The sequence below is a fragment of the Schistocerca nitens genome, chromosome 5 (assembly GCF_023898315.1).
Source record: "Schistocerca nitens isolate TAMUIC-IGC-003100 chromosome 5, iqSchNite1.1, whole genome shotgun sequence".
Classification (NCBI taxonomy): Eukaryota; Metazoa; Arthropoda; class Insecta; order Orthoptera; family Acrididae; genus Schistocerca; species Schistocerca nitens.
Genome location: NC_064618.1, coordinates 291,227,784 through 291,253,543, shown reverse-complemented (window position 1 = coordinate 291,253,543; position 25,760 = coordinate 291,227,784). Strand labels below are relative to the sequence as shown.

The 25,760-nt window shown below is 38.1% G+C and overlaps 1 protein-coding gene across 4 annotated transcripts in view; it reads right to left on the bottom strand.

Annotated features, from left to right (window-relative positions):
* The window catches only part of LOC126259587 (E3 ubiquitin-protein ligase synoviolin-like), an 80,930-nt gene that overhangs the window by 29,778 nt on the left and 25,392 nt on the right, over positions 1-25,760 (bottom strand). For 2 of the 4 annotated variants that reach the window (XM_049956496.1, XM_049956499.1), the window contains exons 5-11: positions 21,491-21,721; positions 19,395-19,494; positions 13,360-13,502; positions 8,810-8,973; positions 7,923-8,001; positions 2,688-2,864; positions 904-1,059 (exon numbers count right to left, since the gene is read on the bottom strand). In XM_049956496.1, the coding sequence (XP_049812453.1) occupies positions 904-1,059; positions 2,688-2,864; positions 7,923-8,001; positions 8,810-8,973; positions 13,360-13,502; positions 19,395-19,494; positions 21,491-21,721 (1,050 nt within the window). Of the gene's footprint in view, positions 1-903; positions 1,060-2,687; positions 2,865-7,922; positions 8,002-8,733; positions 8,974-13,359; positions 13,503-19,394; positions 19,495-21,490; positions 21,722-25,760 lie in introns of all 4 variants that reach the window. The other 2 variants (XM_049956498.1, XM_049956497.1) reach the window with 2 other exon arrangements.

Below are 25,760 nucleotides of genomic sequence, written 5' to 3'. Positions count from 1 at the left end.
TGTAGAGTTTTTGTGCCAGTTTCAAATGGTATGGGATGTACTGAAAGCAGACCCATAGAACATTTCTCACAGTAATTGTTGGAAATTGCAAATGTTGGTTGCATCTCCAGACTGATTTCTATAGATTCCATAAATAACTTTCACATTTTCTGTCACATGTTTTGTAATTAAATTTGATTCCTAAAGATGTTCTTTTACTTGATGAATGGCACATTATCTGCCAAGTAACAGTTTGTAGCAACTTGATTATATGACTGCAAAAGGAATGTGACTTCCTTAGCTTTCATCTAACAACAATATAAAACAGGACAGATTGCTACTCACCACATAGAGGACACGATGGGTGGCAGACAGGCAGAATGAAAGAAGAATGATGTATATGGTTGGCTAAAAGTCTTCTTTCAATGTGTCTGTCAGCTGCTACATGCTTTCTTTATGTGAGAAGTAGCAATCTATACAATTGAATATTATCATTATTCCATCTCATGTTTTGCACCGTATGATTTTAACTTTCACCTAAACATTAATAAAACTACAACACTGCCTCTTCATAAGCACTGAAGCATAAGAACAATGCCACAAGATAATCAAGAAGCCACAACAAAGGTGTCTCAGTGTCCTGCAGAATGACAAGCAATTAAGTGCAAATTTTGAATCTTTTCAACTCTCCCTCCCCCCTCTCCACTCCTTCCCATCCACTATTTTCAGTTGTGGCAACATTATTTATTTATACTCAATCTTCCACTCCTTCCCATTCACTCTTTTTAGATGTGGCAACATTATTTATTTATACTCAATCTTGGTGGAAACCTAACCCTCTGAAATTATACAATAATTTGTAATCATTATGGTTTTCTCAGCAATATGGTCAATTTATTAGTTTGCATCAGCAGAATTACTTACTAAAGGGCATGAAAGGGAATGGTGGGCAAATAAAAGGCATTCCTCCTGTCCCAGTTCCTCCCACAGATGTTGCTCCTGCAGCTACTCCTCCAGCTGCAGATCCTGAGGCTTGTTGCTGACTGGCAGTGCCATCCACCGATCCACCAGCGGCAGCTCCTTCCAAGGAAGCATGCATATGTATTAGCTTGACAGATTATGGCTAACCTACAAAAGGGAGTATCGCAAAGGGACTTGACTGTTCTTAAAATAAAATAACTGCCCACAGAACATCTTTGTTGTAATTCTATTTTAAAGTCTCTGCTGCAGCATGAAGATTCATTCTGGTGATTTTATTTGCACAATTCATTTCTCCATGAGGTGGAGGTTCAATATTATATGGGGCAAACCTAAGTATTCTGAAGTATATCAGAAAGTAACCAAAGAAACTCTTTTCATACAAAAAGTAATGTTTTCAGAATTTGTTTTACTAGCATTATACATCTTAAAACATTTTTCTATGTGGTTCTTCAAGAACAATGAATACCAAGAAACTAGTTTTCTTGTACTACCCCTGAAGAGGGGGGAAAAACCACTACTCCTGTGTACCTCAAAATGCTGACAATAAAAGGATTTTCTCCAGTTGAAGCAAGAAAGTATCTGAGGACTAGGTTAACTCTCAATGGAATTTGAGATTATTTTTCCAATCAAAAGTTCTTGATCAAATTTCTTGTTTCTGAAGTTGCAACTGGCCGACAATAACTTGTCCATCTAACAAACTTTGGCCATTTCACCAATTATTAGTTGATCATCATAACCCTCTCACACTGCTGACAGTGAATGTATACTGGTTTCATTTTTGTTGTAATCAGAAAATGATAACAAATCAGATTTTACAGCTAGTGTGCTGATCAATTTTTGTAACCTTTTGGAAGTACACATCAACTCCATATTGATAGTCTGAAGTTTTCTTTGTCTGATAGTGACTTCCAGAATGAATCTTTCACTCTACAGTGGAGTGTGCACTGTTTTGAAACGTAACGGTGTATTAGAACTGTGTGATGGACTGGGACTTGGAACCACTTCTTACGCAGGCACTACTCGTAGCATCTGAGCTACTGAGTTATATCTCACAACCTGCTTTCACAGCCTTGCATCTGACAGTACCTGTCCCCTACTTCCCAAACTTCACAGCAGTTCTCCTGCATTCATAGCAGAACTAGTACTACTGGAATGAAACAATATCAGGGAGAAATGACTTAGCCATAACCTAGGGGATTGTTTCCACAGTGAACCTTTCAGTCTGCAGAAATGTATGCACAGTCATTAAACTTCCTGGCAGAATAAAATGTGTGCCATGGAGGAACTTAAATGATTCTGTCTGGTAACAATTCCCTTAGGTGTGGCTATGCCATTCCCCCATGGTATTTAGTCCCACTAAATTTGCAGGAGAACTTGTGTAGAGTTTCGAAAGGAGAAGTAAAGCTGTGAGGGCAGTTAATGAGCTGCCAAATAGCTCAGTCAGAAAGAGCATACACTACAAAAGATAAGGCCCCATGTTCAAGTCCTGCCCAGCACAAGTTTTTTAAGTTGGGAGTAGGTACTAGTGACCTTTAACAACTGGATGAAGCTATTGGCAACTAACAAGGTCAGAACCAAAGTACTATACTGACACTGATGGTAAATTTCCTGAATGCACCGAATTTTTCCAAGAAAAACACAGAATATATTTTTGTGGACATTTTGATGTATACCAAATGACAAAAATAAATAATAATAAACTGCATATGTAGACCTATGAGTCTTACCTGATGGTGCAGAAGTGCCTGCTGCTGCTGCTGCTGCTTGCTGTGTTGCTGCTGTGGATGGCTGGTCTGGCCTCTGTTGAGGTGGTTGTGGCTGTGGCTGCGGTTGAGCTTGTACATGTGGTTGAAACATTTGCCAGAATGGAAGTGGACCAACAAATGGAGGTATGTTTAGGCCACCTGCATATGTGCAAGAAACAGGCATTTTGAGGCTGTGTGGCAGATAATTCAGTGGTTATACAACAATATATTTACAATATGAGAGTATTTTGTGATACAACAATTAGAAAAGCCTTTCTGCTTATCAATTTATTTTTATTTGACAGGAGGCAAATTGAGATCAACAACAGCTGTAGCAGAACAGACACTGACACTTCACACTCATCAGGAGCTAGCAGAGGCACACTAACATATATAGCTCACTTTGTTTATAATGAATGTCAAAAACACGGAAAGTGTGATAATCCATTCTGAAAGTCATCAAGCCTTGAAACCAAATAAGCTATTTTATTAGCATAATAACAGACACTATCTTGTCAGGTGGTACAACTAACTACTATGAATTCTCTGGGAGTGATTTAAGGGAACAGCCAGCTTACAGGATTTATGACAGCAGTAACCATCATTATCATCATGATCAACTGGTCTGTCTATGCCTTCCTTGATAAAGGTAAACAGCCTCCATCTTCCCCTTTTCTGTGATTTTCGTACTGATACAGATGTTCTTTTTGACAGAGTAATTTAGTATATGAGGGGTAGTCACAAAGTTTTAATTATCACCTCAAAAAATTCAAGTTGTCACCATATAACTGTATGATGGTGTGAATCCTCTACAAATTCACTCTTCAATGCAGTAGGCTTTTTCAAACAAACGATAACTTTGTGGAGTCTGTGTTTGTTGACGTCTGCATTTTGGCTGTTCAGTAATATTCCCAGGATGCACCGTCTTGACAACCTCCCTTAATCTCATCAGAAGGTTACAGCAGTATGCTCCTGTGATGGTTTCTTCCTTACAAGCGTACACTGAGGTGACAAAAGTCATGGTATACCTCCTAATTCGTGTCGGACTTCCTTTTGCCTGGCATAGTGCAGCAACTTGACATAGGATGGACTCAACAAGCTGGTGGAAGTCTCCTGCAGAGATAGAGGCGTGCTGCTTCTATAGCCATCCATAACTGTGAAAAGTGTTCTGGTACAGAATGTTGTGCACGAACTGACCATCGATTACATCTCATAAATATTCAATGGGATCAGCCACTGTGTTGTCTGTAGTGAGAAGATACTGTGTTGTCTGTGGTGAGAGGTAATGCCTGAAATTTGGTATTCTCAGCACACCTCTACACTATGGATCTTGGAATATTGACTTCCTTAATGATTTCTGAAATGGAATGTCCCATGTGTCCAGCTCCAACTACTATTCTCTGTACAAAGTCTGTTAATACTTGTCATGCAACCATAATCATATTGGAAACCTTCTTGCATGAATCACCTGAGTATAAATGACAGCTCCGTCAATGCACTGCCCTTTTGTGCCTTGTGTATGTGATACTACCACCATCTGTATCTGTGCATATCACTATCCCATGACTTTTGTCACTTCGGTGTAATCTGTTAGCACCACACCATGGCAGTCCCAAAACACACTTAGCACCACCTTGTTCGATGATGGTTGGATCTTCATCTTTTTCAGAAGAGTTTTGACTGCTCACTTTGCTCCTTTGTCTCAGCATCATAGAGTGATACATGCAGCCTTCATCAATGGTGATCAGGTAACTACAACAGTCACCTGGATTGGCCCAATACAGATACTACATTCTGCTTATATCTCAATTCAATGGGCTGTTGAAATGGGTGTGAGCAGTAGCAGAACTCTATCACATTCAAAATGATGTGCAAGATGTTAAAAACTGATCCATTACGGACTTTTTAGCTTTCTCCACTATCGCTGAAGGAGAAGTTTCACACTGCAGAAACCTTGGAAAGCTTCTACAAATATTTCCCACATGAACAGTTTCCATTATTATTTAAAATAGCTGCTCACGTGTGTAGTTTTTTTGGAGCAACATACCTGTGCGAAAGTGTTTTCTCCATAATGAAAGTGACAAAATTGAAGCTTAGGAGTAATCTTACTGATGTTCATCTGACTGGTGCAGTGCACCAAATGACCAGTAATTTCACACCAACTATCAAGATGCTAGTTCAAAATCACTGTAAAAACATCCAGGGTGATGTAAATTAATGCCTATGTCCTATTTGTATGTAGTACCCCTCCTCTGAACTACACATTTCTGTGTAAATATAATAAACATTTACAATACAAATGTGTTCGTTTCTTAATCATTTATGTCTGTATACTACTTGTGGCCTTGAAAGTAGAACGTGTTACAATGGTTCGAAACTGCGTTTCACCCATACATGGGCAACCGTTGCATGGCACAGGATAAACAAACTTTGGGTAAGCACATTTTACACTTACGTCCCACACACGCATGTTGTCCCACATATGATTGGCCTCCTGATAACTGTGTATCGGTGCCGTGTTCACGGACGCTGCATATGCGTGAAACGACCTCGGACATGCGTGTGTTCCACCTGCACTATGTACGTTAGCTTGTCCATACTCAGCTGTGTGCATAAAGCGCTCTCACAGCAGCACAGTTGCCCCCCCCCCCCCTCCCACCCCAACTCCTCCCGTCCAGTGTGCATACCCAAGTGGCCAGCCACATCGCACAGCTCTACTACACCCACTACATGCCCTCACAGCTGCTCAGCATTGCCCTCATGGCTCACAGTACTCGCAAGCAACCATGCAGGCAGTTCTTGCGCACACCTCTGATTTGGAAGTTTATTTTACTGACCTATAATGGGTTTGGTTACTGGGTCTACTCGGCCGAAATATAATATGGATCTTCTAATATATCTTCCCCTCTCTCTTTCATCTTTTCATGTTGTTATTTCTTTTTACCCACTTTATTTAATCTTCTAGAACATGACATCATGGACAAGGAATTCTACAATACCTTCATTAAAACACTAATTATTGAAATAAGCAATATTTTAGATGCAATAGGGTACACAGCTAAAATAAATTATTTTAATGACAATAATCTTCACACTGGTGGTCATAAGTTGGATTAGAATATACTTTTCTTTTGTCTTTTTCCAACAGTGCACAGTTTTGTATGTGCAGCCATTTTCAAGTTTAAGCTGTAACCTATCAAGTAGAGATATTTGGGTTACTGTTGGAATGTTGTTGCTCATACATTTTAAAACTGTAGTTGTATGGTCAGACTTTGCTTTGAAATAAAAAGTGACATCTGGTGTATTAGGGCCTTATTAGAACAGTTTGCCAGTATGTTTTTGTCTTAAGAAGTGCACACAGTCAAGTGAAGTCATCTATAATTTTTCTCAATTCACCTTGGAGGTGAAGAAAATGTGACCTGCAGCGATTTACTTACTCAAAGCGAGCATCCCTGAGCAGAAAAAGATAGCAACACAGCAATATGAATGGAAAAATTATTCTGCAATCAAAGATGTGCACATACAGTTTCCTGTGAAATGGGTTTTCATCAAAGAAAGTAGGTCCTATAGTAACGGAGATGGAGTGCCTGGTGCTAACAGGGCACTTACAATAAGAACACAAACATGATGGCAAAGCAGCTTTCTAAGGAGAGACAAAGTTTTAGGAAGTTGTGTTGGAGGACGTGGAGCATGTAAGGCAACAGTGAGTGGTGGTATAGCAATATTGTGTACCACTGCCCACAATTACGTACTCACTTTATGTGATTCCTTCAACAGACACATCTTTTATTTGATTTTATGCTAAACTTAACTTCTCATTCTCTCTTTTCTCTCTGTTGCTGTATATCTTTGTCTACTCTAAACATTCACCTCACACTTCTCACCACTTTATCACAGTATTATTTACTCCTCTATTTAACCTCTTAACTTATCAGGTTTTTAAAACACATTTATTGGTGGCATTTCATTGTTTGATTATCTCTCACTTGTTTCTGATTTACCTGATTTGTTAGGTTGGTATTTTTATAACATTCAGTTAATATTTTATAGTTATTTCTACACTTTTCGGTACTTCCAAAATTCCCACTGTCCACCCCCCCCCCCCCCACCTCTATACTGTGTCTCATAAGAGCTTAAATTTTTGTTGTCTGTAGCCTCACTTTACAATGTGATTAATACTTTCAAGAATAGAAGGTATAACAAGGACAATGTGGATGAAATGAATGGAAGAATGGATGAATGGGGAGGGAAGAGTAGAGGTTGGGGAAGGAAGTTTGAAGGTTTTGGAGTGAAGGAGTGGGGGAAGTAAGAGTAGAGGAATGGGGAAGGAATAAGGGAGAGAAAGGGCGGAGAAAGAAGAAGGGAGAGGAAAGGTGGAGATGGAAGAGGGGAGGGAAGGGGTGAGGTAGGAAGAAGGGAGGGATGGGAGAGGAATGGAGTGGGAAGGGAGGGATGGGAGAGGAAGGGAGTGGGAAGGAAGAGTGTGGGATGAGGGCGGGAGAGGGGAGGAGTGGGTAGGAAGATGGGAGCATTTGAGAGGAAGATGGGAGGAGTGGGTAGGTAGATGGGGGCATTTGGGAGGAAGATGGGAGGAGTGGCTAGGAAGAGGGGAGGATTTGGAAGGAAGAGGGGAGGATTTGGAAGGAAGAGGGGAGGATTTGGAAGGAAGAGGGGAGGGGAAGTTTGAAGGTTTTGGAGTGAAGGAGTGGGGGAAGTAAGAGTAGAGGAATGGGGAAGGAATAAGGGAGAGAAAGGGCGGAGAAAGAAGAAGGGAGAGGAAAGGTGGAGATGGAAGAGGGGAGGGAAGGGGTGAGGTAGGAAGAAGGGAGGGATGGGAGAGGAATGGAGTGGGAAGGGAGGGATGGGAGAGGAAGGGAGTGGGAAGGAAGAGTGTGGGATGAGGGCGGGAGAGGGGAGGGTACCCTGCTGCAGGCAGGAGTTTCTAATAGTTGTGGTTTCACACCATATATTCCAAGATATATCTCTGTTATTCTCTGTCTCATCCTCAGGATGTGATAAACTCCTTCTTTCTTGTAATAAGCTTAAACAATGGGGTAACAGTTTCCCCCATACTTATATTTACATGTGAAACTATGTGTCAGTATGCTGAACGATGAGATGAAATCAGTCCTCCATCTGTGTCTGACTGTTTTACTCACACATTGTTATCAAAGTTAATGTTTACATGGTACACGCACATGAAAATTTACTCTATACCTGGTGGTGGCATCTGGGGAATTAAAGGAGGTGGTCCCACCAGAGGAACTTGTTGTGGCTGCTGCTGTTGTTGTTGCTGAGGGTACCCTGCTGCAGGCAGGAGTTTCTAATAGTTGTGGTTTCACACCATATATTCCAAGATATATCTCTGTTATTCTCTGTCTCATCCTCAGGATGTGATAAACTCCTTCTTTCTTGTAATAAGCTTAAACAATATGCACAATTCACATTTTGCGTGTGGGAACACCAGCCGATTCAATTGAAGAAAACAAACTGACTTCAATTCCACTGACCATTGTCCAAAGTCTGTAGGTTCAGGCATTGAAATCAGCTGCACTGAGGCCATGCACCTACTGGCATAATGCTTTGAAAAGATCAGTTGTCTTCGGCTGATGTTGGTTGTCGATGGAATGCATCGATGTTGGGCCACTATGACTCCAGCCTATGGGATCAAGGGAGCTAGTGAAGGTACACCTCCCATCTACACAAAAAAACTAGTGCTAGGGCAAAGACTCTTTAACAGATTGGATCAGCAGTGAATACAGTACCACTTCGAGAGAGAGTGGGGCGATTAAGTGAAAAATATTCCACACCTCAGTACTCAGTGCCTTGACAAGGGAAAAAAAAACTGTACTCCTACCTTATGGGGTAACAGTTTCCCCCATACTTATATTTACATGTGAAACTATGTGTCAGTATGCTGAACGATGAGATGAAATCAGTCCTCCATCTGTGTCTGACTGTTTTACTCACACATTGTTATTAAAGTTAATGTTTACATGGTACACGCACATGAAAATTTACTCTATACCTGGTGGTGGCATCTGGGGAATTAAAGGAGGTGGTCCCACCAGAGGAACTTGTTGTGGCTGCTGCTGTTGTTGTTGCTGCTGCTGCTGCTGCTGCTGTTGCTGCTGCTGTTGTGCAGGTTGTGACGGTGCTGGAGTGCGAAGTATGTTGAGTCGGCATGTGGGGCATGTCTGTTGCCTTTGGAACCATGATCGTAAGCATGCCGTGTGGAAGATATGATTGCACGGCAGCTTTTTAGATGCTGTAACAGAATATAATGGAATAATCAATGCACTGCATAAAAACAAATATTTTTAGCCTGACATGAATGCCAACACCTAGTTTTTTCTCAGGAAGAAAACAAGGAGGAAGAGGTAACAGTATCAGTGGTATCAAACAGTTTGGTTATAATTTTCACGAATCAGGGTACTGAATATTTCATTTATAATTTTCGAGATGTGGATTATTAAACAATTTATTGCTAGTTTTTGAGTTGCATAGTTCTGAATCTTTCTTACATGGATGTGGTTCTGCCAGTTTAATTCAGTTTTGTCGCAGTTCTACACTTTGTAATAAATATATAAATTAGACACATCAGTGTGAAAATCACTTTTATTTTTCATGTTTCTGAGGTTTATGTATTATTTTACAATGAACTATGTAACAAATCATTCCACTTATAATTTTCCATAAGAAATTCAGGAACTGTAAAGACACACGTGATCACCATGTTAATAATGATCAAATTAAATAGAAGTGTTATAGAAACATAGTGCTCACGATTAGAAGCAATTAAAAAGCATTAATTTGTAACAATGACAAAAGTTTCTACAAATCAAAACATTAATTGCTCTGCTGCATTACTTTACTTTGCTTTGACACCATTGTAGCAGTGTTTAGTGAGACCTTATGGTGAGCAACTGTTTGAAAAGAGTAGTGTGGTAGACAGACTGGGACGTCAGATGTAAATTATGCGAGACGTGGAGAATGAGCACCAACTTACTGTATCAAGGATGTGAATATCAAGGATAAATAAAAGAAATTAACGTGAAATATATTCAAATATGGGTACTATAAGCAACATCAGCAACTACAAAATGATTTTTGCCATTTAGCACTTGCACCCTGGAGAAGACTATATAGGAATTCATACAAAAGCCAACAATCTGGATGAATACAGGCCTTAATTGGAAAGTGAAACACACACACACACACACACACACACACACACACACACACACACTCGCGCGAAACCACAGTGTGTAACTGCTCATTGTGTGTGTGTGTGTGTGTGTGTGTGTTATTTTCTGGCAGTCTTTTTGTTGTGTGTATCTGCGACTCAGCACCTGTTATATGCTGAGTAGCAACTATCTGTTTCTTAATACTGACACAATTCCATCTTGGATTTTCCATTGTTTGATTTGAGTTTGGTTGTACTCATTCTTTAAACATCAAATCCTAATGTATATGAAGTTCATATCAAGAAGTCATTTCGATGAATTCTGGAATTGAGCATTGTTTCCTGTTAATGAAAATGGTTTGACAGCTTTGTACATGATGTCTTCAAAGTCAAGTCATTTGTCAAGATAGTCTAGACCACACTGCAAGTAATCAGATGCTTCTCTTTTGAATATTTTGACATGAGGGGGCATCATTTATTGATTTCAAGAAGACAGAGTGCCACAGAGCCATAAAACTGATCTTTTGTGATTCATAAGATCAAACAAGTCTGTTATAAGTACATCATCAGACTGAAGTTTTGCATTTAATGATGCCAAATAACCACCCATGTTCACTATAAAGCCCAGATATGCCAAAGATAATTCACCTCCGGAAAAGTCTCTGAGTATCTTTAGTGTGTACTCCTGTGAGAGGAATTATGATTTGATTGTTTCAAGTTTTCCACTACTCATTCTATGCCTGGAGATAGCCAGCATTTTTGCACGTGTTTGAAAATCTCCTACCATTCAACATCCAGCCAAGCAAAAAATTCCTTTAGTTCACTGACGCTTTTAGTAGACCGATGGAATTCATTATATATCTTGAGAACAATGGCTTCTACATCAGTCTGAAGTGCATTTGCTACCTGCTTTTTGGTGTTATTCAAGAGAGGACAGTTAAATTCTGCTGCTAGCAAGTTTGGATTTGCTTTGCATAGCTCAATGTACACAATTTTATTCTTTCCAAAATTAACACAGGAATTGTCAGCAGAAAAACTGCTGATGTTCCTCAGTGACAAAGATGTTTTGGTAAGCTCACTTTTTATTCTGTCCACAATTGAGTAAGACATTTCACTTTCATTGCAATAAAATTGCAGAAGTCTTGTACATACACCTTCTTCACAAGAAAACTTGTGTACTGCCAGTGGAAAGGTTTTAATGTGTCCTTTGTTGGATGCCCCGAGGAAAAGAGTAATAAATAAAGTTGTCCAACTGCTTAACTGCTTGCTCTTCTGAATACAGTCCCAGTACCAATGAAATCATTTTCATTGCTTTAGTGAGTCCCCATGAACATTTCTCAGATATTTTTGAATTTGGAAACAGCTGTGAGGACAAATTGCTGCAGCAGTCCACAGAAATATAACTATTCCTATGTGTACTGAGTGAAACATGAAGGATGCTCCTGCAGCTGTTATTTTTTTCTTGCTCAACACTTCCATGAGAGGTAAAAAAAGAACTTACTTTCATCTGTTTTCATGGACAACTGTTGAATGGAAGGTTCTGTGTGTTCAAGTGTTTGTGTGTTTCTTAACATCATTTTAGCCTCCACGGAAACACTGAAATAAGAGGGGGCAAATAGTACAGTGGGCATTATGACCATTTTTACCTTTTCGAAGCTATGAGTAAACTTTACACCATTCACTTCACTTAGTTCTCACCTTTTGTTTCTTTTTTGACACTGACAAATCTTTAGTTTTGCTGTCTGATGACAAACCATTATTTCTACAAATGCTTCACACAGTAAACTGCACAACACTACTTACTTGCTTTTGTAGAGAATGACTAAGCATTGTTATGTTCGACTTCTGACAAGCTATTTGAAAACAATGGTTGTTAAGACAGGTTTGCCAGCTTAGCTCCCCAATTAAAACCAAAAGCAGAATTTTAAATTTCAGTAAGTGCTACAAGATTGCCCCTCAATTTTAAACCCATAAGAACAGTTTAAAGTGGAGACCATAGTATTATACTGCCCATTTTTGTGTGGTTGGAATTTTTATCTATGCTGACAAAGTTTAATTAAGAGAGGGGATTTCAACTGGAAATCTGGGAAAATCCTACCTAAATTGGGATACCTGGCAATCCTGATTCTACGAATGAACTGCATGTGGGTAGAACCACCGTTGCTATGCCTCTCTATGAGCCTGAACTAGTCTAATTTATCATCAATGTCATAACAAGATAGATGTGGGAGGAAGGCAAATGTTTTATTTTATATCCTTGAATATTATACAGCTTTCCTGTATCATCTTCTACTGGAGTTTGACAAGCACTTCTGTAATGTCCTCATGCTGACGTAAAACAAGATGTACATTTGCTGGCATTTTGATCTGGTAAAAATCACGTAACATTTAATAAATTTGCTTATTTGTATTTCAATGATTAGGCTGATTACCACTGTCTTTGTAATCATTTCTATTTTCATTGCACAAGATTCCATTATTGTAATAGATCCCTGTATTTCAAGTAAATTACTAATATAGCATTTAAGTATCAAAAAAGTTCAGGTCGCCTAGCCAGTCTGTGGTATCACACATTTTTAGTGTTATTTCTAAATATTATCCACTTAAATTTTTATCTGCAGTCTTAGAGTACAATTCACTGTTGCCTAAGTGCCAAGCAGGATTGTCTCCTCAACACAGGTTGTTTGTTACCATAAAAAGCACTGACCAACAATGCCTATGGATCATTTTCTGAGCAGACAGTGGGAAACACAGGAGAGAAATCTCATGTCGGTTACAGGTCATATATGGAGTAATGGTTGAAGATGGGGCTCTCTCTTGTTTCAACCTCCAGTTAGAGATGATGTGTACTGTCTCCTCTCTCTCCTGATCTGTATGGACTTTGTTCCTACTTAAAACTGCAACCTTCCATTCCCACCTTGATAGGCTAATAGTTGGGCATCCTGGTATTCCATCACAGAGAATATATATGCATTATTTCAAATTCTTTCTTTTATTTTAAAGCATTCCCTTTAGATGCCCATATCCTTGTTAATTCTTATCAAGATCAACTGCACCTGCACAAAACCATCGATAACTTACTTTTAAAGATATCCGTCATACTGGAATTGCACATCACTGATGGATGGATAAACGTTCAAGAAACAACAGCAACAACAACAATAAAGAGAGAAAGGAGAGACATGGAAGAGAAATTATCATGAACACAAGAGATGAAGTTTGTGGTTTCCACAGCAACATTGATTCCAGTGAGAACATGAAATTTCTATACTATTTAAGTACACAGCTATTTTGAACCTATTAACTTTTTTCTAGTCTTTAATTAAAAAAGGGGGATAGGAAAATTAAAACTCCAACACATTCTCATAGTTGTATTACATGTACATTCACACTGGGGACATTAAATACCAATGAAAAGAATCTGTAGAATATGTGAACAAATAAAATACAATGGTAATAAATAATCACCTGACACCATCTCCTCTCTGCAGATGATGCAAACATTATCAGCAGCTGCTAGTTCCTCTGGTGTAGCATCAGGATACAACGTGTTCATGTTTCTTATAGCACGACGAGACAGAATAACATCATTGAAGGCTTTTTTAAATGACCTGGGTGTAACAATTTCCATAGTTCATCATTAAAATTCAATTTACACAAATCGGCGATAGACAGGTAGTATAAAGTAAGGATTAAGAGAGGAGTTTACATACTTACTGACTTTTATGGAGATCACATGCACAAATAGAACTGAGATAATATACAAATTGCGTTCAAATTTGTTAAAATCACTACACATGATATGGAATTTGAAAATGAAGGACACTGAAGCTCCATGTATATAAAGGGTACATGCATTACATTTTTTAAATAAAATAACATTATTTTCTGTGCACATCTGTAATATATGCTAACATTACACAAAAGTCACACAAGTACTGTTAAAATGTGTGTTTCAAATGTATTGGTTTGCAGTGGGGCAACAAAATCAGTAAGTTAACTAACACTTACAGCATCAAAACCTTGGCAAATTACTATTTCTATATAATTAGTTACAGTCTCTTAACTGTCACTTCCCACTGATAATTATACCATAATAAATTGGTCACTAGTTAAAAGGACAAGAATGATGAAGGAACTAACTGGATATTGTTGACTGGATCATGGATTGCCTGATATCATTTAATGGCATTACTGCTTGATCACAATGTGAACCCACCTTCCACAAGATAGAAAACCATGTAACCTCATTTGGATGTGTTAATGATCCAATTGTTAACTGTTTTGTCGCAATAAGATATGTGAATAAATATTAACATTTCTGTGTGTCCAACTACAGAATCTTAAATGACTTCATCATCTTACATTTACATGCCAGAATATTTATGCTTTGAAGCTAATGTTGGAATACAAATAAAAATTAACTTGAACTGAGATACACCACAACAAAAGATATAAAATTATTTCCACAAGGATTCTGTTACTGTTACATCTACTGTATAAAATGTTCCTACCATGGTGCACAAATTACTTTCAAATGTATAACAGGAAATTTTGAATCACCAAAACTTCCAAAGTAAAACGTTTTCCTTACAGTCCGTTACATGTTATCAGAATATTGTTTTTTTGTGTGCAAATCCTTTGGCAATGTGAAAAAAAAACAGTTCATTAAAATAAATGACAATTAGTAAAGCTATTATTCTTCAATTAATCAGCTTTTCCACATTACTGTCAAGTATCTCATATAAGATATTCTTCAGTTGCAAAACATGATTGGAAAGAAAGCAGCTCCATTTTTATTCCCAAAGTAGCAGCTTGATGATCATCATGTAAGATGCTACTACATATCTTTTTGAGTGTGAAAAAGAGTGTAGCACAAGCCCTTATTTGTTAATGTACCCTATACGCACTTCATCTCTATGTTAATGTATTTTCTGACTGATTCCACCTAATTGGCAGGTGCCCATGTGAAATATCATGTTTGGTAATCAATGATAATAGAAAGCAATCCTAGATCATCACATAACATGATACACTATGTGATCAAAAGTATCTGGACTCCTCCAAAAACATACGTTTTTCATATTAGGTGCATTGTGCTGCCACCTACTGCCAGGTACGCCATACCAGCGACCTCAGTAGTCATTAGACTTGGCGAGAGAGCAGAATGGGGCGGTCCACGGAACTTACAGACTTTGAATGTGGTCAGGTGATTGGGTGTCACTTGTGTCATATGCCTGTATGCAAGATTTCCACACTCCTAAACATTCCTAGGTCAACTGTTTCCAATGTTACAGCGCAGTGGAAATGTGTAGGAATACATACAGCACAGAAGCATACAGACCGTCCTCATCTCTTAAGTGACAGAGACCGCCGACGGTTGAAGAGGGTCGTAATGTGTAATAGGCAGACATCTATCCAGGCCATCACACAGGAATTCCAAACTGCATAAGGATACATTGCAAGTACTATGGCAGTCAGGCGGGAGGTGAGAAAACTTGCATTTCATGGTTGAGCGCCTGCTCATAAGCCAAACATAACGCTGGTAAATGCCAAATGACGTCTTGCTTGGTGTAAGGAGCATAAACATTGGATGATTGAACAGTGGAAAAACATTGTGTGGAGTGACAAATCACAGTACACAATGTGGCAATCCGATGGCAGTGTGTGGGTATGGCGAATGCCCTGTGGACGTCATTTGCCAGTGTGTGTAGGGCCAACAGAAAAAATCAGAGGCAGCGGTGTTATGGTGTGGTCGTGTTGTCGTGTTTTTTATGGAGGGTGCTTGTACCCCTTGTTGTTTTGCATGGCACTACCACAGCATAGGACTACATTGATGTTTTAAGCACCTTCTTGCTTTCCACTGTTGAAGAGCAATTTGGGGATGGCGATTGCATTTTTCTACATGATCGAGCACCTGTTCATAATGCATGGCCTGTGGCAGAGTGGTTCCACGATAATAACATCCCTGTAATGGACTGGACTGCACAGAGTCCTGACCTGAATCCTATAGAACACCTTTGGGATGTTTTGGAACACTGACTTCGTGCCAGGCCTCACCTACGAACATCAATACCTCTCCTCAGTGAGCACTCCATGAAGAATGGGCTGACATTCCCCAAGAAACCTTCCAGCACCTGGCTGAACGTATGCCTGCGAGAGTGGAAGCTGTCACCAAGGCTAAGGGTGGGCCAACACCATACTGAATTCCAGCATTACCAATGGAGGGCATCACAAACTTGTAAGTCAGTCCGGATACTTTTGATCACATAGTGTATGTCAACAAATGACTTCCTAATATGGCAAGCGACATCAAAGAGTAGTTAATAGTATTACAAGACAGTCAGCGTAACAAATTAAGTAGCTGTATACAGCCCAAACCCTAAAATATATTAACAGCATGCTGTATTATTTATCAGAAACCTTTTCACGAAGTGTCACAACCTCAGCAGAAAATAGGCTATTAGGATACTGGAGAAACATCTTACTGGTCATTGCTGAAGCTAGATTTCCTGCAAAGGTCAGTGGTGATTTTATGAGAAAATTCCGCATATGAATTGTTGCGTACTTCAGGAATGCCACTTTCTTAAGTAAAACGGGCATGATTTTTTTCATGGCACATTTTGTAGACAAATTCTATGGCAGTCATCACATTATGATAAAAACCCTACTCCACATAGACCGCAAAAGTTACTTTAGGATTTTAACTTCAGTTGTATCAATTGAACAAGGGAAAATGCAGTGTTTGTTATGTTCAATCTTTAAGTCAGACTATCTTTATCTTCATTTTTGATGAAAGTGACTACAGTTTATAACTTCAAACAAAAACCACTGTGATCTGTTTTGCTGATACTAAATATGCAATTTGAATGAAGAAATTTGGAAATATCAGACAAAGTAAAATGGCAGGTAGCAAAAGAAACAAAATACAAAAAGATACTTAGAGTAAGTGCCAAAGAAACTGTATAATGGTTTAACAGGCAAATGCAGTAATTGTTTATTCAGGTCTTTATGATCTAGAGCTTCAGAAGTCAGAGTGCTCCTTGTTACTGTTTCAATGGAAAATGGCTGTTATGGAGGAATTGTACAGCACTACTAGAGGAAATCTTATTCAAAGATTAAGAACTCTAAATAATTCTTGTGATGGGCTTTACCTGACAGAAAGCTTTATGGAACTATCAAAGTAGTCTTTAATAGAGAACTCAGAGAATTCTGCTAGAGTGCTTAGCCATCTCCTAAAATATGCTCATTTGAAATCAACTTTTAGCCACTGGAATCTTCTCATAATCTAACATTAGCTCTGGCTACAACACCTGCAATGTTCTGGAAATATGTTCCGCTTAAAATGATCATTAACAACTAAATGCCAATGACGTTAATGATAAACTAAATCATGTATCACTCTAGCCAAAAAAAGGTAGCACAATGCTTAAGGCACACGACTTTTATCTGGAAGGAGGGAGTCTCAAATCTACTTCAGACCATAGAGATCCAAGTTTTCCATGCTCTTCTAAACTACTTCAGGTGATTGACAGAAAAGTTTCTTTAAATCCAGAGGTAATTGTCAGCCTCATTTTTGTAGGATCTGCACTCCTGCATGGCCTTTAAAAACCTCGTAACTGATGGGGTATTAAACCTTAACCTCCGTCTTTCTTTATAATGCAAATTTTGGTGAATATTTAATTTGTGAAGCTAAGTATTGGCACACTCTCATTTTATGAGAAATTAATGTATTTCCATCTGAGTAACAATCTTACATCATTATCCAGTTTTAGTGACTGGGGTAGCAAGGATTGAAAATAAAATGGATAGCCTCAGTACATTTAATGAAAGAAAAAAATCATTTAGATACCTGGTAATAAAGAGTGACTGATAAAAGTTTTGTGCTGATTTCATGAAGAATAAATTTCTGTCTGTCAAAAGTTTGTAGTCTTTGCATATTTAGTTTCTAAACAATATACTGGGTTGGTGCATAAGCTTGTAGTATTTTTCCATTAAGTTTAACAAACACAACAGAGACTTTAGTTACCAATAATATACTCTCCTTCACTATTTCCAAAACTCTGCCAATGCTGGATAAGTTTTAGATTCAGCAATTGTAGAAAACACATGGTTTTGAGGCGAAGACCTTGTCGAGCCATGTTCGGGGTGCATTTTCATCCGGAAAAAAAACATTCCTTGAAGCATGTTTGATAGAGTGTGGAAAAGGGGAAAATCTGAGGGTGCAAGATCATGTTAATAATGTGGGTGTGGAATGACCTCCCAACCCAACTCCTGTACAGCATTTTTCCTCAGTCTAACTAAATGCAGGCAGATGTTATCATGGAATAGCATCACTTCACACAGTCTTCCTGGTTGCTGTTCTTTGATTGCATCTCAAGATATCTCTCAGTTGTTGCAATAAATGTCAGAAGTGATGGTTACATCTCAGGGAAGCAATTCACAGTACACCATGCCATCGCTGTTCCACCACATGCACAATATTATCTTTTGTGGCGAGAGCAGGTCTTTGTAATTGGAATTGCTGTGTTGTTTCAGCTCAACTATTCTTTTCTTTTCCTAATGTTACCATAGAGACACCATTTCTCATCACCAGTAACAATACGGGATTGGTGTTGTACATGAACCAATCGATGACAAGCAAGTGGAGATGCACATACGGCCACCCACTGATTTTTGTGATTTTAGCAAAGAACATGCTGTATCCATACCACCGATTTTTGAACCTTCCCCCCTCCCTCCCCCTTCTTCCCTCCTGCATGCAAATGTTGCATGGTGGTGGAATGATCACAGTTCATCACATTTGCCAGTTCTTGACAACAATGATGTGGATCATTGTGGATTAATGATCTTCATCAAACCCTGATGTTCTTCCTGAACGTGGAGAGTTACTAATGTCAAAACGATACTGCTTAAAATGAGAAATCCATTTGCTTGCCATGCTCTGACCAATGGCAATATCCCCATACATGGGAAAAATGTTTCTGCCTGCCTCCACTGCTGTCACCAATCTACTGAACTCAAACAAAAGAATATGTTGGAAATGTTCCGATTTCTCCAGTTGGCACTCCATGAATATGTTGGAAATGTTCTGATTTTTCCACTTGGCACTCCATTTTCTAGTGTCCACAGCTCCACTCACTATCTCCAAATGACAGTATGTAGAATCAAATAGCAACGGTGAACTACAAATAAAAACTGATACTTGATAAATAAACCGACAGCAACATGCACAACGAAAACGCTACAAACTTATGGACCAAAGTAATATACACAAGACCATAAAGCATGCACAACTGAGAAACAGGAAAAAAATCCGATGCTTAATAATTTTTTCAAACACTTTGTATTTTTGCTTTAAGTTTTTAATCTTCTATTTTATGTCATATTCTATATGTAGATAATGAGACACAAAAGGCAGATAGATTGCATTTTAAATCATGGAAAAACAGTGTATTTTAAAGTATGTAAGAAGCTTGATGTGCTGCAGCCTGCCAACTTACCTCATAGTGTAATACATTGGACGGAAGGCAAACAATGGTAATGTATAAATTCGGACCATTATGGCAACAAATGTAATATACAGAATAACCTTGATGAAACCTGTTTGGGGCGAACAAAATGAAATGAACATTTTTGCACCCATAAATATGAAAAAAAGGCTTAAATTTCTGGTTAAAAAGGTTTATATTACCACGTTATAACAATAATTGAAACTAACTGAACACAGATATTAAGAATACTCATAAATGCAAAATATTACATTAAATAAACAAGATTATGACATTAGTGAGGCGCAGTGAAGAAGGCCACAGATGCAATGTAAAATAAAATATTTACTACACTTACACCACCTAATGTTACATGTCCATTTAAAACATTCCTTTACTGTGTACACATAACTGAAACAACATTCATTCACAAAACTCATGCTCATGGAGCACTTGATCACTCAGTGCCTGCAGTTGCCACCTAGCAGTTTATTTTATTTCTGCAGAATTTGTCCCATCAATTTCATTATTACTTGTGAAAACAAGTACAAAATAGTACATGTGCAAGGTTGGGTAAGTTGGATGGATATTCAGACCATTAACACTAAACTCAGAAAACTAGTTTTTAACCAATAGTGACTAGAGAGCAGAGTCTGTGTCAAACAGCAAAACTCAGTGGTTTATGAACTGTTTCATGTTTTCTTCCGAGAACAGTGCAGTGGAGGATAAACAAAATAAAAATTTCATCATCACAATGCAGCCACCTGGGGAAACATTTCCATTACTTTTTCCTTTGCTTTTGTTTATGTGAAATGTTAGTCTCTTTTACAATGCTCTCATCTTCCACTGAGGTGATTATTTTTCTGATGGTCATAGAAGAAACATGTTTGTTGGTGTGATGATTTTCAGAAAACTGTTATTTGTACCTGTCATTGTAACGAGATCACTCACCACTGAAATAATAATACTATCTTCTTCTCATGGAACAGTGTATTTGAAAACAGTGATTAACGCCGCAATGCAGGTTCAAAATTTCATGCAGAATACTTTCAACATTCCCTTGTGAAATTGTCTTGAGGTGCAATTTTGCAACTTGGTAGCCATTTTTGTGCCGAATTAGTATGATGAACTTTATCTTGTGACAGTAGTGAATGTGGACAGATGATCACATAGCATTGGGTCATCTTCAACGCTGGTTCAATGTTCAACAAACCGCCTACATCACTTGAATATTTACAGTTTTGACACTGTCACATTTCCATATAACTAATGCATAACCACAACTGATTACTTCCGCAGTAACACACAGATTATGATGTTTTCATGTTGCTTGGTAGATGTCTCCTCATTTGAAGATCTGACAACACAAAAACATGAAGTTGATCACAGTACCAATTACATGACTAATGGCAACTGTACAATACTTTTTACCAGTTGGAGGCCTTCCCTGTTAGTAGTGCATACACAATAAACATAAAATACTGTCAGTGATTGTCCTGCTATCAACTTCATTTTGGTTCCAACAATCTTGTGACCCTATATGGCATTAGCAGTACACGGATGTCTTAAAAGTGCTTTTTAAGTAGTGTTATAATAATGATGACTGCTGGTCTCATAGAAGCATACAGCAATTAATATTATGTACTAAATAGAATGAATGCTTTTTTATTTCCCACACAGCTATTTTTATCTAAAATTGAGACAAATGCATCCATCTACTTTTGCAGATTTCAGTTAAAGCCACTTCAAGCATCAGCTCAGGAATCCATTCCAATTACTAGTCTTGTTCACTGTTTGTGAGTTGATTTGTGCATATGGTTGTCTGCAAACACTGAAATTATATGTCTCACATATGATTCTTCATAAATACTTCCTATTAGGCACTACAGCCAGATTTTGATGACTATGGGCAGTATATTCCCATGATACAAATTTGAACATTGTAGTCTACTACTTCTCTTTCAATAAAAACAACACATTCATCTATGAGATCAGTCAAAGCAATGATTATAAAACTAACCAACATTTACTTCGTTACATTTAAGCGTGAAAATGCTGTGAACTCAAATGAAGATAATTAGTTAAGAAGCACAATTTTTTCAACTAACCCATAACAAGTTCAGTATAGAGAAGGAAAACGGCCTTGTTTTCCCACGGACTATCACTGTTGAGATCAATCGTATGAAGAGTGTATTTTATGGTTATATTGAAGACGATAGTGAGCAGAATAGCATATTCAAAGCCAAATACCAGTTGCACTGATGCTCCTTTTGTTACTGTGGAATGGTATGCATGCTCAACAAAATGCATATCAAGTCCTGCTAACATCATCAGCAGAGCTGTAACAAATAAAAGAAATTCAAAATTTATAAACTACTGATATTCTTTAAAAAAATGAGGGAGAACTTTATTTCTTTGTATCAAACATCAAATTACACATGCCAGAACATATTTTCTATTCAAAATGGAAAAAAAGTTTCTCTATTAGCTTGCATGTCCTTATCAATGAGTTATAACATGAAGTTTTTATATAAATATGAAGAAAATTACATAATTTTTCATAATATCTTTTTTAAAAGGCAAAAAAGACAGAGAGTTCCCATTCTTATACTGCAAATATTAAGTAGCCACACATGTTCTATGGAATCACAAAATCTCCATACTAATATAGGGTGTCCCAGGTGGAATGGTCAATATTGTGAGATGACAGGAATGATCATTCAAAGCATAAAAGTGTGATAAACATGATCTCTAAAATGCTTACCTTAAGGGCTATGAGCATGTCTTCATCTTCAATACTGTGAAGCAAATCTCTTCTACTGCAAATTTTTTTGCTTTCCATATTTTGAGAGGTGGTACTATGGACTAAAACAAGAAAAAAGTCCAGTAAACATGGGCTTTAAAGTGCATACTTTAAGATCTATGATCACTTATCATCTTCGCTACTGTGAAACACATCTGTTCTACTGAAGGACAACTCATAGCTCTTTAGGTATGCATTTAAGAGCTCGTATTTACTAGACTTTTTTGCTCTGAATGATCATTTCTGTTTTATCCCTGAACACTGACCATTCCTCTTAGAACCATTCCTCTGTATAAAGCTGTTTGCCCGCATCTTCATTCAGAATGCAATTAATGTGCACAATGATAATGTTTACAACCATAATATATGAATATAAATCAGATTTCTCACTGCAGTCTCATATGACTGTAAACTTACTTTTAATTCATGACCTACAAAAAGAGTTTCTCAGTCATTATAAGAGGTTCTATCTACATTTCATATACAATGCCAAAGATAAAAATGATTCAAATTCTTCCCAAATCAAAGTCACATAAGCCCTTAAACTACAATATCATAATATTAGAAGCCACTTATGTACAGTTATCCTGATCAGCCAAAGGAACCAGAGGTTTGCCACACTTTACAAGATACTTCAATAATGTCACATGCTCCAAAGCTTACATTAACCTTGTAATTGGATACTCCTGGGTAAAATTGATTACTTTCTTAGTTACGGGCATCATTTCGTATTCATCTGCATTTAAATTTAAATAGAACTCCCATTCAATACACAAAGTGAAAATATTGTCAGAGCCATTTCCTTATGATAATCCAGTGAAGATACTTTCCTGTAAACATCATCATCATCATCAGCAGCAGCAGCAGCAGCAAGCAATCTGACCATGTTGCTGACTCTCTCTCTAATAAATCATTTACATATATTGTGAACATTATTAGTCCTTAACATTTCTCTGCAGCACGCCAAACATTACTTCCACTTCTGATGAACGCCTCACGTTCAGTATTACATACAGATGATGTATGGTGCCAGTGTATTGTACATTAACATGTTTTGTTACAAATTTGTTATTACCTCAGAAACAACAATATGTTTAAGAATTTCTTGACTAAGTCCACATTGATGAGAACCATATCATTTAGGATTTTGTGGAAGGGGCATTAGCATATATCCCTCTCTGTCTTTTTTATGGTGTATTCTTATATTATGACTTGTTGCCAGTCTCTTTGCTATGGATATATGAAACAAAAAGTATATCTCATCCAGTCTAAGCTAATCACAATGAAACACGTGACACGCAGTCTGGTGATCCACAAACTCACAATACACTTCACAGGCATGGAAGTCCATTATCCTATATTCTTCTTGGATTTTCCTGCTAACAATGGTAGGCTGTTCAGTGGCTTCCATACCAGATTGCTTTCACTGCAGTGGTGGCTCATGCGAAATTATACCCATGTCAATACAATGTGGTGGCCTATAGCCTTTTGACTTTCAGGAACAACAAAAAGATTTTCAAACTAAAAGTTTTCGGCCAATGGCCTTTGTCAACAGTAGACACACACACACACACACACACACACACACACACACACACACACACACACACACACACACACACACACACACACACACACACCTCACACAACGACTGCAGTCTCAGGCAACTGAAACCACACTGCGAGCGGCAGCACCAGTGCATGATGGGAGTGGCGACTGGGTGGGTGAAAGGAAGAGGCTGGGGTGGAGAGGAGGAGGGATAGTATGGTGGGGATGGTGGACAGTGAAGTGCTGCAGGTTGGGCGGCGGCCAGGAAAGAGATGGGGTGGGGTGGGGGATGGGAAGGGTGGGGGGGGGGGGGGAGAAGTGGAAAAGGAGAGAAATAAATAACAAAATAATAAAATAAATAAATAAAAGACTGTGTGTGGTGGTGGTGGTGGACTGATAGCTGTGTAGTGCTGGAATGGGAGCAGGGAAGGGGCTGGATGGGTGAGGACAGCAATTAACGAAGTTCCCATAACCCTCCTGGCCGCAACCTTCATTAGTTGCTGTCCTCACCCATCTGGCCCCTTCCCCACTCCCATTCTAGCACTACACAGCCTTCATTGCACCACCACACCCCATTTTTTTTATTTAATTATTTTTTATTTATTTCTCTCTACTTCTCTCCTTTTCTGCTACTCCCCCCCCCCCCCCCCCCCTCCCCATCTCTTCCCTGCCCACCGCTCAACCTACAGCACTTCATTGTCCGTCATCCTCACCATAAACCCTTCCCCTCCCCACCCGAGCCTCCAACTCCTCCTCCCCCCCCCCCCCCCCAGTTGCCACTCCCATCATGCCCTGGTGCAGTGTGGTTTCAATTGCCTGAGACTGCAGTAGTGTGTGAGAGTTGCATTTGTGTGTGTGTGTGTGTGTGTGTGTGTTGTTGTTGTTGACAAAGGCCATTGGCCAAAAGCTTTAAGTGTGAAAATCTTTTTGTTGTGCCTATCTGCGACTCAGCATCTCCGCTATATGGTGGGTAGCAACTTTCCTTCTCATAATATTGTTACATTCCATCTTGGATTTTCCACTGTTGGATTAAATGGAATATATTAATTTTACGTATATGAATTGAATTGTTTCACTATATTTAAATAATTAATATATATATATATATATATATATATATTTAAATAATTAAAAGTTTAACACTGCACAGAATAAAATTAAAACATTGAAAAAAATGTTAGTATTGGTGGGAATCAATCTCAGGTTGACAAATTATCAATCTATGCTTTAGACCAACTTGCTCATGATGGAGCTACTACAATGGTGCTTTAAAAAAAAATCCTTCATACTCTATGCTTGCACAACACTCTGGATACAATTTCAAAGAAAATTACTGAGCTTTTGAATTCAGTAATCTGTGGCAAATGATTCACTTCACATCAAATATTTGCCCAGAACATTAAATGCCCTTTCGAAAACCATGTTGATATTCACCTAAATTAGTCTCCACTGTTAAACTATCTGTTTAGTACAATCTTGGAAAATATGTTATATGCAACTAGTTGCAAGAAATTCCTCTGTTATTTTTAACATCTTGTTTATTGCCTTTTTTTATGTAGCAGATGTATCAAAGGCCACCTCCCATTCTCCTGGGAGTTTTTCAGTTTTCCAAGTTTTATCAAAGATTAAATTTACATAACTATTTTTCTTTTAATTTTTGGTAGAGACCATTTCAAAAGTTCTGCTGTAACTGTCTTCTCCAATAGTTTCCTAAGGTTTTAATAACTTCTTCAATTCCTTTGATAGTTGGGAGTAAATCATCATCTAGATTTTCACAGGTATTGGAGTATTTGAGCTTATGAATTTGTTCTGCACAATTAAGAAGCTGATCAAAATATTTTTCAATTACTTCAAAATTATTTCAAAATTTTTATGTAAACCAAATTGGTGAGTCTCATCCAATACCCTCTGTTGTTAGATTTATATCTGAAGTACATCTACCTAACTCTAAGTCTCACTTTCTCCTGTAAAATTCTACTGGAAAATGGTCTTTTTAGCAGACTGTCTACAGAAAATGCTTTCATAC